The sequence below is a fragment of the Xiphias gladius genome, chromosome 16 (genome assembly GCF_016859285.1).
Source record: "Xiphias gladius isolate SHS-SW01 ecotype Sanya breed wild chromosome 16, ASM1685928v1, whole genome shotgun sequence".
Taxonomy (NCBI): Eukaryota; Metazoa; Chordata; class Actinopteri; order Istiophoriformes; family Xiphiidae; genus Xiphias; species Xiphias gladius.
Window position 1 is genome coordinate 18,818,057 of NC_053415.1, and position 15,438 is coordinate 18,833,494.

General features: G+C 40.9%; 1 protein-coding gene across 3 annotated transcripts; it reads right to left on the reverse strand.

Annotated features, from left to right (window-relative positions):
• Positions 1 to 39: 39 nt before the first annotated feature.
• LOC120801350 (RCC1 and BTB domain-containing protein 1-like) lies at positions 40 to 12,740 on the reverse strand. Of its 3 annotated transcripts, none has more exons than XM_040148229.1 (12): positions 12,628 to 12,740; positions 10,547 to 10,798; positions 7,694 to 7,844; positions 7,445 to 7,611; positions 6,097 to 6,255; positions 5,909 to 6,016; positions 4,554 to 4,696; positions 4,261 to 4,451; positions 3,171 to 3,297; positions 2,927 to 3,078; positions 2,692 to 2,822; positions 40 to 1,713 (listed from the first exon to the last, which is right to left on the reverse strand). In XM_040148229.1, the coding sequence occupies exons 2-12, from the start codon at positions 10,670 to 10,672 to the stop codon at positions 1,573 to 1,575; spliced, it is 1,596 nt and encodes a 531-aa protein (XP_040004163.1). In that variant the 5' UTR covers positions 10,673 to 10,798; positions 12,628 to 12,740; the 3' UTR covers positions 40 to 1,572. The 3 variants fall into 3 exon arrangements, with proteins under 3 accessions (XP_040004163.1, XP_040004164.1, XP_040004165.1); XM_040148230.1 differs by having other exon boundaries at positions 12,613 to 12,668; XM_040148231.1 differs by lacking the exon at positions 12,628 to 12,740 and having other exon boundaries at positions 7,694 to 7,818; positions 10,547 to 10,623.
• Between the last annotated feature and the right edge of the window lie 2,698 nt (positions 12,741 to 15,438).

Below are 15,438 nucleotides of genomic sequence, written 5' to 3' on the forward strand. Positions count from 1 at the left end.
AAAGAATCTTTTTCTTGAAAATATTCCACATCCATCCCTATAAACTGAATAACCTTCACCTGAAGGAGGTGTTGATACTGTTTAAATACTTTATTGTAATATTTTTATGAAATGTTTGTTAATTTGATTTCTTCATATTGAACTCAGCTTTTTCTTAATGTACTTAAAATGGAAGATACTTACCTGTCAAACTCAATTATTTTATTTTTATATTATATTACCATGATACATGAAAATCCTCATCTTTCTCAACTGTTTAATTGCGATACATTATTTGAATACCGAAAAACACAAGCAGATCAGAGTCTTTTTATTCATTTGTTTGCGGATGTCACAAAATGTAACTGGCACTTCATAATACTCAGTATAAATCAATAAAACATTATTGGTTTTAAATTAGAAAATTCCTGCATAGAAATGAGCAAGTATTTTCTTAAAAATACTCACAGTAGTAGTGCAGGTGTCACCAAACAACTTTCTAAACGTTAATACTGTAAAATATTGCTTTCAACATACAGCATATGTAATGCGGATGCAAAAGTGTCCTTAAAAATCTAAGTCCAGGCCGACTCAGCCTGAGCTTCTCCAAGGCCACTTGCCTTACACTGACTTTTAGTGGCTCCATACATTTGTTACAGCTGGCAACCAGGCAAGTTTAACTGCCAAATAACTGTTTTGTGCAGTAAAAACAGACAAACTAAACAAGCTTTTTTTTTCTTCTTTATGTTACGGAGCTGCAGCTGCACAGTATAACACTTTCCAACCTATGCAATCCACCCACGTAAAGTGAAATCCACGGTTGAGGATTGAATCACTCTGTTATGAATCTCACATGTAACCTGAGTTCCCACTTTGGGTCAACTTACAACCTAGAAAAAAAGATCACACCTTAGCATCGCAGCTGTGGAAGCCACTGGGACTAATAACCACTGACTGGATTTTGACCTGAACAAACTTAATCAAGCCTTGGATGCCTGAGTCCGTATTCTCGATATGTCAGTGTCCAGTCTTCAAGGAACCCCGTTCTATCCTGACATCTACAAGTGCAAAGAGCCTCATACCTCAACCTGAACCATGAATCCAGATGCCATATCCAAACTATGATGTGGTCTTCTAGTAAAGAGGAAAAAAAAACTTTTTTAAAAAAAGTGCAAACACTAAAGAAGTGACTTGGTCATTTAAACAGAAAAATAGAAATAGTAAAGTGTTATTAGGTGACAGGCAAAAGTCTTTCAAGTTAAAAAAAAAACAACTTGATCAAGCAGTTGTATCCTCTTTTACACAATATGTGCAAAATAATCGTCAGTCCGGCACCGTGGCAGACAACTACCGAACCTGTACTCTGTAATGATGCTGCTACATGTCAGCTCTATTTCGTCATTTCAGTATGTGCGGCTCATGTAATGGACAAACTGGTTCAAGTCTGGAATAACATGAATAACAGATTAGACAGTGATGGTGATAATCTAAAGATTTCACCACCTGTTTGTGAAGGTACGTGGAGCCAACTCATGACTCCCGGAGTCCCGCAGCACATTCTGCATCTGCTCCTATCATTACCTCGGGTTGAGGTCAGTTTTTGAAGGCTCCACAGCGGCTGGCTCGACAAATGAAATCTTTGAGCAAGTTGCCGTCAATCTGCCAGAAAGCGGCAGTCTGGGTCACCTCGGTCAGGTGATTCACGCAGAACTTAAAGCAGAACTCTTCGAGATCCTGAATGACAAGGGGAAGAGCACAAATAACCCACATTTGGTCAAATGTTCTCAAAGAAATGAACAAGACTCCTAGTCTTGACCCAGTTGCCTGTATCCTGTGGATTCTCCCACCAGTTTCTCTCGATCCTTCAAAGCATCACTTGCTCAAAATTTTTGGTTGTCTGCTAGACGCACATGTATGGAACAGATATATTTTAGAATACATGCTGGAGACCTTATGCTTTTTCAACAATTTCAGTTATACAAAATATGGGACCCTTTTCTTTCCTACTCGAGAGACAAAGGGATCTGGGATCCTAAGGAGAACTTTGTGGACTTGCATTAGAATAACTGACTGGAGCTGATTGCCGTGGGCTGATAACTTGTAGTTGTTGCCCTGCAGGACATGTCCTCACTGGCATGTTTGAATGAGTAGCAGTGCGTTTGTTTTTTTTTGTTTTTTTTAAAAATCGCCTCCTTTCCATTACCTTGGTTATAATTTAAAGGAACCATTTGTAATTATAATTTTGAGAAATACGCTTATTTGCTTCCTTGCCGAGAGTTAGATAAGGAGGTCTGAGTCATTCTCAGCCCTGTATGGGAAATATTAATATTACAGCATGTGAATTACTTAGCTTTAGCGGTACTGATAAGCAGATTGTGCTACCTTTAAAAAAAAACAGAGCCAGGCGAGCTAAGCTAACTGGTTGCAGTAGCTTCACATTTACTGTACATTTATGAGACTGGTATCAAATCTTTGTATCTAGCTCTCAGAAAGAAAGCAAATAAGCTTATTTCCCAAAATGTTGAACTATTCCTTAGAAAGAAAAACTAATGGCAAAACAAAGCCGGTTTCCTTCTCACTGGAGGAAACATTTTCTGTCCTACTTTTGCTCTACAATAGCTGTTTTAGATGTGCATTTGGAGGTAAATACAGCTTTCCACATTATATACAAATAAACAGCAGATAGTTTATAGACCGATGGTGAAGACTGACCTCTGCATCATAGCGCACAGCAGCCGAGAGCAGGGAGAAAGCATTTTCAACGGTAATTCCCCTCTTGATTATGTGTTGACAAAGTCGTTTCAGGCGGTTCTCACAATAGGATGTTGCCAGATCCAGCAGCCCTGAGGGAGCACAGGCACATAAAGTAGCACTGTAAGTAGGAACAACAGACCGATAAAAGGTCAGGATGTGAGATTAGGCGGTGGCACGTGCGTATGGTTCTGACCAATAGCATCTTCTGGAGGCAACTCCACGTTGTCAGTGTAGAGGAACTCCAGGAAAGAGCGGTAGACCGGGTAGGAGAACTGGTCTATTTCAATCACCTCCTTCATGTCTTCATTCCAGTGGGACTGGAACATGGATCTGAAGTGTTCACACCTGCACAATATGTTATTTCAGGATGGATTTTTGAGTTATTTCTATTTTAGTTTCATTAATTTAACAGGCAGCTGTGAGATGAAAATCCTGACCTGATTTTGAGAACTGCTTTGTGGACACAGATATATTTGCCATCGACACAGAACTTGAGGTCAGCTGTCTCTGGGTTGTCAAACTCTTTCTTCAGAGATTGAGCCACTGTCAAGAAGTCATCATGATCTGGAGCGGGGGGGACCAAAAAAAAAAAAAAACACACCCGACTTCTGAATTAGTGCACTGGAAAGATATATCCTGTAGCAGGAACATTAACCACTTGTATTTTTATAATCCACACAGGAAGTGGCCACAGGCTTCGTTTTGATCAGGTTTTATTTTGCACGGTGCTAATGATTACCTTTCGAGTTTCCTGCAAATAACCAAGTAATCTGGCACTAATTATAGGTCAAACTGACGCAGTGCTCAATCGGTACACTGCCCTTTAACAATACAACTAAACAAGTAAACTAGTCTAATCGAAAGTCTTTAGTCAATGTGTAGCAGGTCAGCTGAACTTGTGCAGTATGCTTACAGTTTATATTTTCCAATAACAGACCTTTTCCACAGTAGACAGTTTTAGGTCCTGGTATTGTTCATGCTGGCTCATTGCCACACTGTCACGGCTTACTGAACGCTACTGGAACATTACAGTGCCAACGTCAGTGGTAACACTTGTGCTTTTCCTACTATGACAAGTCAAAATGTCTGCTGTGAAAGACCTGTAAATCAATGACGAACAAATATTTATTTGGGATTGAACGGAATAGTTCTTTCAAGGAAATTCATCTGGAAATCAACAAAAACTGCCTTAAAACTTGTGTCGCTGCACAGCGATGCTTTCAAAACAGCTAACATTTGCTGCTACATTACCAAGATATTGACATAAAGTAAAATTAATGTTCACTGTGATGGATTACTTGTCTAAAGTTCTTAGTCTGTGCATGTTGATTTTCATAGTGTACATGCTTGGACTAAAACATAATGAGTGCCTAGAGGGTTAAAAATATATATATATATATCAAAAGCTTGCTTTGGAAAATAGTCTTTAGTAACAGAAAAATGATTTGTGGTTAATGGAATCAACTGCAGCGATTTAATTACTGCACCATTATTGTCATCTTTGGACACATGAGCTTCTTGTCTTACCCATGGAAAGAAGCCTCCACATAACCGAGGGGGTGGCAAAGCACGCAAAGGCATCGTCAGTGCAAGTAAAGTGCGTGAGGTGAGGCAGCACTATAGACTGGCCCCTGCACTGGCCCCACATGTACACCTGGCCACTCTGGGTCTTAGCAGCTGACGTGTGTGTGGAGTGACAGGCAGCGATCTCTACAATTCTGTCAAAGAAGCCAGAGAAGAGACATCAGTCAGTGGCAGCGTGTGAGACAGTGGAGCGAGGATCCACTTTCTCCTGTGGTGACGTCACGGGTCTCGGTCACCTCTCTTTCTCAGCCATGATCTGAACTGGGCTCAGCTGGTTGCTCTTGTTGCCGGTGCCCAGTTGTCCGTATGTGTTGGCACCCCATGCATAGAGCAACCCCTCATCTGTTAGTGCCAGGGAGTGGGCATAGCCTGAGACAATCTGGAGGGGGAGAAAAAAAAACAAAAAACAAACTCTAGATGTGAGGTCCATCATTTAAACATGCGAAAATTTAATACACAAAAGAGGTTTTCACATTAAGAATGTGAATACAATACACTGAATAATAATAGTACAGAGTTTTCGGGTGCCAGTACTCTTAACTTTAGCATGGAAACAATTGGTCGATAAATGTTTTAGTCTATCAAAAGAAAATGTACTGATAATAATTTGGATGATTTGAGCCATTTATCATGCGTGAGTATTTGTTCTGTTTCATGTTATAAGTTGAATAACTATATTTTTGACTTTTGCTTAGATAAGAAAAGCCATCATTGCGGGCTATGGTTACTTTGTGCAAAAACACAACACAGAAAAAGGTGAACAAAAACTGAACAAGCAGTACACTAACATAAACTCAAAAACCATCTCAAATTCTTTCTTTAGCCAAAATTTGAATTTCTGAAACTGAAAAGGCTCTGAGTTTGAGCCTTTTCAATTTTAATTTTAGAATTAAAATTGTGGTCATAAAACTGCATTTGTGTGTCCATTAGGGGTATGATGACACACCAAATAAAAACCGTTGTTCACGACTTCATGTTTAAGATGAGGTTAAATCAAATCGGCAAAGACTGAATAACAAAAACATGGATACAGGTTTCACTATCATCAAAACTCATGTGGCATCTAACAGTGGCGACTGCAGTTTCTCCCCGAGTCACTAAATGCTTCTTGTGTCTGTCTTTCTACAAAAAGGCATTTTTTTCTGGCAAAGCATTTGAGCACTTCTGAGCTTGTTGAGAATATTCACACACACATCTATCAATAAATTAGAAATCACCAAGAAGTTAATTCGAAGAAGTTAAACTAGTACAACAAATATTTCAGCGTTTAGATTAACTCTTCTGCTGCAGTATCTCAGATGATAAACAAATGAGATTCAAAATAGCCCCACATGAGCTGGTGTATACATTTTAGGATCTCCTTCTTATAACTGTTCAGAGAAACATAATATTGAAACAATCGAAACTGAGGTGACAGGGCTGAATCTAACTGTAGAGATCTACTAGTTGCTTTAAAGATGTATTTACATGGACTGAATGGTTAATTGCGAATTGATATGATTGTGTAATGATATCAGACCTCAACCTCACAGTCCATGTGTACGGAGAAGTTCATCAGTGTATAGGTTTTTGCGAAGGTGTAATTTCAAACCTGTTGCACACATAAACCCTGCAGAGCCACAAGTCGACAGGGAGTGAGCTGGTTCCCATTATTTCCAAGTCCCAGTTGTCCATTCCCATTATAGCCCCAACCGTACACCTGCAGAATGGGGAAGAGAACGTAAGTGCTTTTTTTTGGCCGGAACCCACGGATATCTCCACTATGAACCAGGCAATCACCTCTCCGTTGTCCACTACTGCCAGAGACGAGGTCTGACCACAGACGATACTGACAGCCACCTTGTTCTGCAGGCAGCTGGACACTCTGCGGGGTGTGGGCTGGTTCGCCGTGGAGCCTGAGCCCACCTGACCACAGTTGTTGTAGCCCCATGCATACACCTGGCAGACAAGAAGGTGAGAGGTGGGACAATTCGTTCAAATGATGGAGAGAGAGAACTTTTAAAAGGAGGCCGTTTTATGCTCGCTTCCGATTTTTCTGAATGATGGAGAGTTAAATATCCTCCATATTCTCCATCCATTCATTTTAGAGCAGACTGTCATTATAAAGTCACAGAAAATACTGTCTCTCCTCACTTGTACCTTCTGCTCCAAAGTCCAGCATTCAGGTCCCCTTGGTGGAAGCTAAACATTCCTTTATGTGTACAGCAGCCAAGCTTCTCAATGCTAAGAGGTAGGTAAGTTGCTGACTGCTGTGTGTGTGTTACACAATGTGACGCTAGTGAATTTAGTTCATAATGCTGTTTTTATTAAATTGTATAGTGGATCAGCTGTAAGAGTGTCCTTCACTAGAGGACATGCTGTTGGGTAGTTTACAGTATCATGTTGTATCATAATACACGGCAGCTTAAACGAAAAGCTTGACAATTGGAAAAATGCATGCGTTTGCTTTCTTGTGGGGAGTCAGAGGAAAAGATTGATACCGGTCCCATTTCTGTGTTATGAAGAATGAAGCAGCTGGCTAACTTAACGTAAGGATTGGAAACAGCTAGCCTGGCTCTGCCAAAGGTTAATGAACTAATTTGCTTGTTTGATCCACACAAATTGATAAGTGTTAAGGTTTTTAAGAGGGGTTATGTACCAGCATTTCTATTTCAAAGTTCTCTGGCTCACACTGATGTACAGCCATTAGTGTATTATCAATCTTTTCATTTAACTCAAAAAAAAAAAAAGTTAAACTAAACTAACAAATCTCTAATAAATTACTCAAGGCGCTCATTTTTGTGTGTTTGAGATCCTCCAAAACCAACTCTTGCTGTATCTGGGCACTAGCAGGCTAACATAGGCAGCCTGGTTGTACAGTGCACATGGAAGTTGACCATGTGCGAAGTAGTTTGAGGCACAACAGATTCCTTATGGCTGAGCTTAGTTTTCTAAGTTTTCAGCTCAGGGGAATCAAATCCTTCCGTGAATGGACTTAAGGTCCTATAATGGTCTGTGTGACTCAGCACTGCCTTTGACCTAAGCTGAGTCACCTGTGTTATTACAAAAGGTTTAAAACAGGCTTCCGTTCTGCTCTGTGCATACTCTCGCTGTAAAAGTAACAATTTGTTTTACCCTAGACACTTACTTCTCCTGAGTCAGTCAGAGCCATTGAGTGGTGAGAGCCACAGGCCACCTCTGTGACCTTCTTATTGAGCAGGTTGGCAGACACAAGCACTGGAGCTACTCCTTGGTTGGTTGTCCCATTTCCCAGTTGGCTGTAGCCATTATGTCCCCAGGCAAATAGCTCTCCGTCTGAAACACAAAGAGATTAGTCATCCTGCAGCACTTTTTAATCCAACTGTGAAGAGGAGGATTACATGTTTTGTGCAGCTACCCTCTGTGGCCAGCAGGATGTGGGGTCCACTGCCGTAGCTGAGGCTGACCACCTTCCTCCCACTCAGAAAGTCCAGCTTCTTGGGTACAATGGTGCTCTGGCTGTCCCCTGTTCCCAGGCAGTTGCTGCAGTTTAACCCAAACACATACACCTGAGCGTGGAGAGAGACGCGGGACATGTAATGTGGATCAGGGATAAGCAGGAGTAAGCAGAGACAGCCGGAGTCGGCCGAGTACAAACCAGGTCACATACCAGACACACAAACATCAACACCCCAGCAGGCAGCGCTACTAAGAGCTGCAGGTGTAGGTCCGGTGCCATCAACCCTCCATAACCTTCACACACAACTCAGCAGAGAACAACAGAGCTGATCCAGAGAGGTGACGAGCATGGACAGGAACACTGGCCTTGAGTTCACTTTGATATTTATAGCAGTGGTTATTAAGGCCTATACCTATGGAGCCCTAGAGTGTTCAATATTAAATAAATAATTATGAAATAAATAAATCACGTGAATAAATTGTGTAAAATATATAAATAAAATAATGTGATATAATTTAAGAAATTATTAAAACTCATTACATTTTTATGTCATTTCATTAGATATTTTCATTATAACAGAGTTTTATAGGAGATAATTTTTATTTTCTAACAGTACTTTTCTCAATACCACTTTTATGTCACGACATTTTTTTATTTATTTCATAATGTCACTTTTCATGACAGTGGTGTCGTCATGGCATCCCCACCTTTTAGCCCATCACACACGCCCTGCCTCCAAGCTAGCAAGCGCAACATTAATTCTCAATCAACCATCTAGCAGCTACTTAAATAATAAATTAAGTAATAAAAGGCTTGAAATCTTAGATTTAGCGGTTGGCTGATGAGCAGCGACCTTTTCAAAGCCAGAAACTCCTGAATTCACATTTGTTTTTCAATGTGTTTGCCTAATTGTCTTCCTGCATAACACAGCGTCTGAATGACATGATTTTCAGCAGCACACTCTTAAATCTCTATCGTTGGAGCGTTCCTAAAGCTGCATTAATAGATTTTTGGCCACTTGAACAAGCTAAAAAACTCAACATTGACATATTTTCACCTTATAAAGTTTTTATTGCTAAGTGTTTTTACACATCAGGCGGGAATGGAGCGTAGCAACATTTGGATTTATTTGAAGTCCCATTTTTGGCTACCCAACAAAATCCAACAGTCACTCGACTTTTAGCTCTGTTTTGGTCTCTGCAGCGAGAAATACAGAGAAATATCTGGCTCTTTAGCTGCTGAATGCTCCACTATGTTCACCAGCTGGTTGCTAACTATGCGTGTTTGCTGTTTGGTGCTGGGCAGTGGGTGTGCAGTAGTGATTTTACGTGAGAGGTGGAGGATTCGAAGTTTGTGTTTGAGTATAGCCGAGTTTTTCAGTTGAAGCTTGCATCGACACGTGAATCGTTTTAGACGTATGGCGTAACTCATGACGTGTAAAGCCTCACTTCCTGTCCGTACCATGTAAATGCTTTTGGTGGGGGTTCGACTTATGGAGCGACATGTGACCGTGTATATAAGAGCTCAGAGAGAAATGATGCATTTTCATAGTTTCTGGTCTATAACACTGATTGACATATTGTGTGTGAGTGGCTTGGTTGTATTTGCGATGGATCCACTAAGATAAAGAAAGACTTCTCCAGTTTGTCAACACTTTGATCCTATTTCTCCCAATAATTGTGCGGGTTGAAAGATTGGAAAAGACAGAAAGTAATTTATCCATGTCTTTAAAAGCTGACAATGGGGTTGTTTTTTTTTTGCATTCCCCAGCCTCATCTGTGCCCTCTGGAAGATCATTCTCAAAAGCAAGGGAGATCTTTTTTAAAAAAATAAATAAATAAATAAAAAAAAATAGCGAAATCTTCTTAGTCCCAACACAGTAGAAAAGTAGTTTTCTTCCTAAGGAAAGTGAATAAAGCGTTTTTCCAAAATCATTTTCCATTATACATACTCTGCCCCCCATGCCCACATTGAACACTGACAATTTTCACACACACACACACACACACACACATATTGACCCTAACCGGACTGATATTAATCCATTTGATGCACATAACATATGTCGATTGCTTTTCACAGTAATTACTATAAACGTATGCTTAAAATAAAAAATAAAAAAAAATCATAGTCTCCCTTATACTGAAATTTTAATTTGCAATATACAATCGTTTGTATTTGCCTCTTTCACATTCTGGCCAGTAGATGTCACATTGTTAACATGAAGCATCAAGAAATGAACCTTTTCTCGAACCACTTTGCTGGAACGGTTCCGTGTTTCATGAAGCTTCGTCTCACCATCATTAGTGTACAGTGGGTTCATCAGAGCTTTTTCTGCTGAAAACAGCTGCCTGCCGCTGCTGGGAACAAGGCTAATGAGCAGCAGTGACACTGAACCAAAACAGCGGAGTTGCTACAAAACTCTGACGCTAACAAAAAAAAAAAAATCATATAGCAGAGCCAATGTCCTCTTTGGTGGATTAGTTATTGTAAGTCTGTTTGCCACTGTTGTTGACTGAAGTTGAATGTACCATGGACTGGAACCAATAGGCTGCTTGCAAGGCAGGAATCCAATCTAAACACTCACGGTATGCTGCAGAAAATGACAGTAATGTAAAGTAGACGTGATTCGTAGTTTAATGGCTAAAAACACGCAAAACCAACAGGTCCTCTACGTATTAGCTATGCACTTCTCAGACTTCTCAAAGGAACCCTGAAAGCCTTGAATCATCACCTAAAAAAGGTCAGCAATGACTTTGCCTTGAATGATTAAAACACAACCACAACCCCGTTTCCCCTTTGACATCTCACCTCATCGTCATTGGTGATGTAGATGGCCTCATTAGCAGACGTCCCAAACACGCATGCTTTCCGTATCGCCGAGAGCTCCTGAGGCCCCATCAGGCTGAAAAGGGGCCATTTGGTCACATCCACCATGATGCGCTAGCTGTGAGTCTGTGGCGAGGGCAGCCGGCTGGAGGGAAGAACCTCAATCGAAAGGCAGGGCAGGGGACGGGGGCAGGGGGAGGGTCTGGGTGGGCAAAGCTGCCAGTGCTGCAGTTGCTGTTGTGAATGGGTGGGAAAATATACAAAAGTCAGGGAGCATCAGATATTTGTCAACCTCTACAAACCGTCATTCGGTCGACGTCGTTAAACACACCAATCTGGGAGAAGAGGAACACAAGTTTTGACCAAAACAGTCTTTGGGACAAACAGACTTCACACATATGCAATGATGTTCAGCTTAGTGAGAAATGATGTGAAACCCACAAATGATCTCACTGCAAAGACCAGAGAGCAGCTGGGTCATGTGGTGTAACATTAGGCCTGAGAGATCAGGGCCGGTATGTATAAAGCCGCTCAAAGTAAAATTTTGGTCCTAAGTGCTTTAAAGATCTCAGAGTGATAGAATCTTTTCCTCAGCCTTATATATGGATAAACATTCCTAAGAGTTAAGACTTGGTGGCAGCTCCCAAATTATTTAAGGGCTCTAGACGTTTCCTAACCCAGTTAGGAGTCAGTTAGGAGAAGTATTTTACTTTTTACTATACTAGAAAAAAACGCTATAGTTCTCTATCTAAATAAGATTGTAAAAGGAGGACTTTTACTTGTAATGGAGTGTCTTGCGGTACTTCTACTTTTTCTTATGAAAAGAATCTGAGCACTTCCTCCACCACTTATACACATACAGTTGTCTTGATGCTGACTTCCATCTTGAGGGGCGAGTTTTTCCTTGTAGACGTAAGTTCCACAACTAATTATCATTTTTAATTTGCCACAGCCCGAGTTGACAGCTTGAGATGTACCGTTTTGTCTGATCAAACCGTCCAAGCCCCAAGGATATTCAGTTCACTATCAAGTACGACACGGAAGAGGTGTAAAATCCTCACATCTGAGAAGCCAGAAACGGCAGCTGCTTGGGCTTTTTTGCTTAAAAAAAACGACTGCAACTATTATTAAAATGATCAAAATAGTTGCCAATTGATTGTGTCGATTAATCTGTAAATTGACAAATGGTTGCAGCTCTAGTAGATATTACTTTACTATCCATCCATCCATCCATCCATCCATCCATCCATCCGCTTCAGCTCATCCGGGTTCTGGTTGTGGTGACAGCAGGCCGAGCAGGGTACTGTAACTTCACTGGCAGATGAGAACAGGGTGGATCGGGGTGGATCTTCTGCTTTTTCTCTTCAAACCACAGACGCGCTGTTGGGCCTGTCTCAAACCGTTTTTGGTGAAAAACACCTTATGAAAGGACTTAGGGGGGGGGGTATGAGTGTCCTCAGGGTGAGAGGGCCATGACAGCACCACCGTTCTGAAAAGTGGCATTATGAAATAAAAAAGAAAACTGCAAGAAATAAAAGTGGCATGGGGGAAGATACCGTTAGGAAATAAAAATGAACTCAAATAAATTGAAAATAACTGATGACACGACGTAAAAATGTATTGAGTTTTGATCATTCTCTAAAATGACTTCACAAATTATTTAAAGTCTAGTTAGCCAGGTCGGGGAGGTTTTATGTGTCGTAACAACGAAGCCAAACCAACAGCGACTCATAAAAGCCCCTCCACCTGTCTGATGAGTTATGTTAAATGCCGAGCGGACACGGACCCCTTCACTGGTAGATGAAAAGCAGCTAGCTGGCTGGCTGGCTGGCCGACGTTGGCCATTGTTGCAAACGCATTATTCAGCAAACTATCCAGCTGACACAACACACGGCAAAATGAACGGAGTTGGTGCTAGAACTGATCCGTTTGGAAAGTCCTCTCTAATCTGGGCTAACTGGTCTCCCCTCCCCCGGTTAGCAAAATTAGCCCGAAGAATGCAGGTCCTAAACTGTCAAACACGAAAATAAAAAGGAAAAAAAAGCCACGAGATTTAAATCCACCTGTTGGATAGGTCCTCGTCTGATGTCGGTGACGGCTGCTGGGTCGGCGGCGGCGGGCTGTCCGTCCGTCTGGCTCTCCCTCGCTGCTGCTGCTGGAGCTGCCACACTCTTGCTCCGCTGGCGTTTATTTACGGAAATGTGGAGTGAAAATAATGTCACGTGTTGAAAAAGACCAAAATAATCGATTGCAGACGAAGTTCAGACGGGTCAGATAAGGCAGAATCCATGCCATGCTAATAAAGGGTAGTTTCACCGCATCTATTTTCCACACAATGATCAATGTGGTAGTCGGTACTGCACGGTCAACGGACCAGGGGCCCCAAAAGCCCCATTGCCCCTTAATTCTAACACCTGCTTGATTTTGGTTTATATTCTGTTTTTTTTATTGTAAAGATGTGTTTTTCTGTCTCACACAAATGTTGATTTGAATGAGGTTTTTCTGTTTTATTGCACTTTGTATGAAGCTAACTGATAAATAACAACTATTCATGGCATTATTTTTGAAGGCATCCTCACCTTACCCTTACTTCCTAAAACTTTTGTTCCGTGGCTCTGCAGGAGTCTGAGAAAACTACTCAAGTGCCATCATCCAGATATCACAACTTGGGCTTGGAGACAAATTCTCAAAAGTTCACCTCCACTCAAAAAAAGTTTTTTTTTTTCTTATTGTTCCTCAGACGCTTGATCTTCACCGTGCAGAATGATGTATTTGCAGAGTTTGACACTAGAAGACGGTTTTCACATTTCACACCCCCCGAAGGGGGAAAGTTTCTCTGTTCCACACCGTGATAGCACGAGTGTGTTTTTGTGATATCACAACTGTATCACAACTGGAAGCCAACTGGGGTTCAATATGCAACGTAAACAAGTGTGATGTGGAAACTTAAAGGCTCCAGTGCACATACACTTAGAACAGAGTTTTCAATGAAGCAGGAGATATCTTGTGTTCAGCAGTTTAACTTTTGAAATATTGGCACATTCATATTATTTTCCAATGAGGGAAAAGCAGCAGATGTGATTTTCAGTGTTTTTAACAAGGTAATCTAACAAATAATTGTTCAAAGAAGAGTAATATTTAAATGTCCTAAAAAATGTCTGGAGGGGATCTTCAACTATCAGAACAGGTCTATTGAGTATGTCAGACTTCATTTGGCAATATCGTTATATTTTGTTTAGAGCAATAGAAACAAAGTCCACTAGGTCCACCCGGTATGAACTTCAGATCTCAACTTGCCATGTGTGAGTTTGTGGTTATTACACCTACATTTATCAAGGAATGCACACCATGTAAGCATATAATCAACAAAAAAAAAAAAAAAAGGGCATTCAAATTTGATCTTAACATAGGCCTAATAGACAGGACCTAATGATTAGGTAAAATGCAAGAGCTGCCTTAAGGCCCTGCCTGTTTCAATTTACATCTACCTTTGTTTGTGCATCTACCCAGAAATTGCAATCAAATTACCACAGAGTAATTGCTACACAGTAAACCTGTGGCCAGTTGATTCTGGGTCTTGGTCAAGCAGCATTAATGTTCCGGTTGCAGTCCTGTTATCTGACTTTGCACTTCTGGGTTACACACCCCATCCAATACCCAAATTCATAGTCTGTGGGGCCCCAGGTTAATCATTACCCTCAAGTCAATGTGTTCACCAGCACACGTGCATGAATTCAGCAAACAGGAACTATGCCACTTACCAAACAAACATGTTTAATACACAATGAGCTATTCCATGTGTTCACTGTAACCTAATTCTCAGTAAGCAGTGAAATGGATGGACCAAGACCCCATCCTGTTGTCGCCTCTGCAGTAAACCAGTCGGATATTTGTGTGTGATTTAGGTGAATTCACAAACATCACCAGAAGGAAGAGAGGTGTCCCAGGTCCATAAACAGATAATGACCCCAGGACTCCCATTCTGTACCACAGAAAAAATGTGGGGGGAGAGAACCTAGAATATCTGTTGATAAGATATGATGGTCAATTTGCTCTTACCCATAGAGAGGAAGTGATGCAGGTCTTGATAAGAAACTCAAGAGCATAAAAACTGATGACCTGGGGAGAAAAGATGGGTGTCTCTCAAACACCTGGAAATCATTCCTTGTTAAAAGCTGGTCACATTCACTCATACAACTTAAATTTAACTAACAGCTACTGTGTGTGTGAATCACAACACTTGCAAGCACGGAGGATCCAGCGGCTAAACAGCAAGTTTATTTTGGTTAGGATCAGAAACACAGATCATGTCCTGAGGGCGAGATGAGAAGAGATGATATCAAAATCCCCTGACTGAAATATGGGAATGGTTTGGGGTATTCTGGGAGGGGAGGGGAAGGGAGGGGTGGTGTAATGAGTGAGTACTCTCAACAGCAGAGAGCTTTGACCATTCCCATGGCAAACTCCAACAGGGGGGCCACATATTACTGTAGCCACATCTCCCATTTCAAAACTTTCCAGTTGCTCAAATAATCTTTTCTGTTCAATAAAACCTAGTTTTAGTTGAAATGAAAAACAAAAGGCACAATGATTTTCAACTCATTCTTGTCTTTAATATGCACAAGAGTTGAAAGCATCAATGAGCCACCTTAAAGAGAAGAATTCAATCTAAAATTTATAAAAAGATATAAACAATCAGAGGCCAAAACGCTGTCTGTTGCTTTTCTCCTATTATTTTATTTAAAACAACTTTTCATTAGCAAGTAAAAATCTTGCAACAAACATAAGCTTGTATCCAATTCAGATACAAGGCAACGAAATTGTAAATCTTTAAAGTGGCTCGGTCTAGTCTGCTAGTTCATGACTGTACACCC

What these genes read in the sequence shown, in the direction of transcription:
- LOC120801350 (XM_040148229.1), bottom strand. Translation starts at nt 10,672, where the DNA reads ATGGTGGATGTGACCAAATGGCCCCTTTTCAGCCTGATGGGGCCTCAG. An exon ending in ACATCACCAATGACGATGAG is followed by an intron (nt 7,845 to 10,546) that starts GTGAGATGTCAA and finishes CTCCACGCTCAG; the next exon opens with GTGTATGTGTTTGGGTTAAA. An exon ending in GCCTCCAGAAGATGCTATTG is followed by an intron (nt 2,823 to 2,926) that starts GTCAGAACCATA and finishes GTGCTCCCTCAG; the next exon opens with GGCTGCTGGATCTGGCAACA.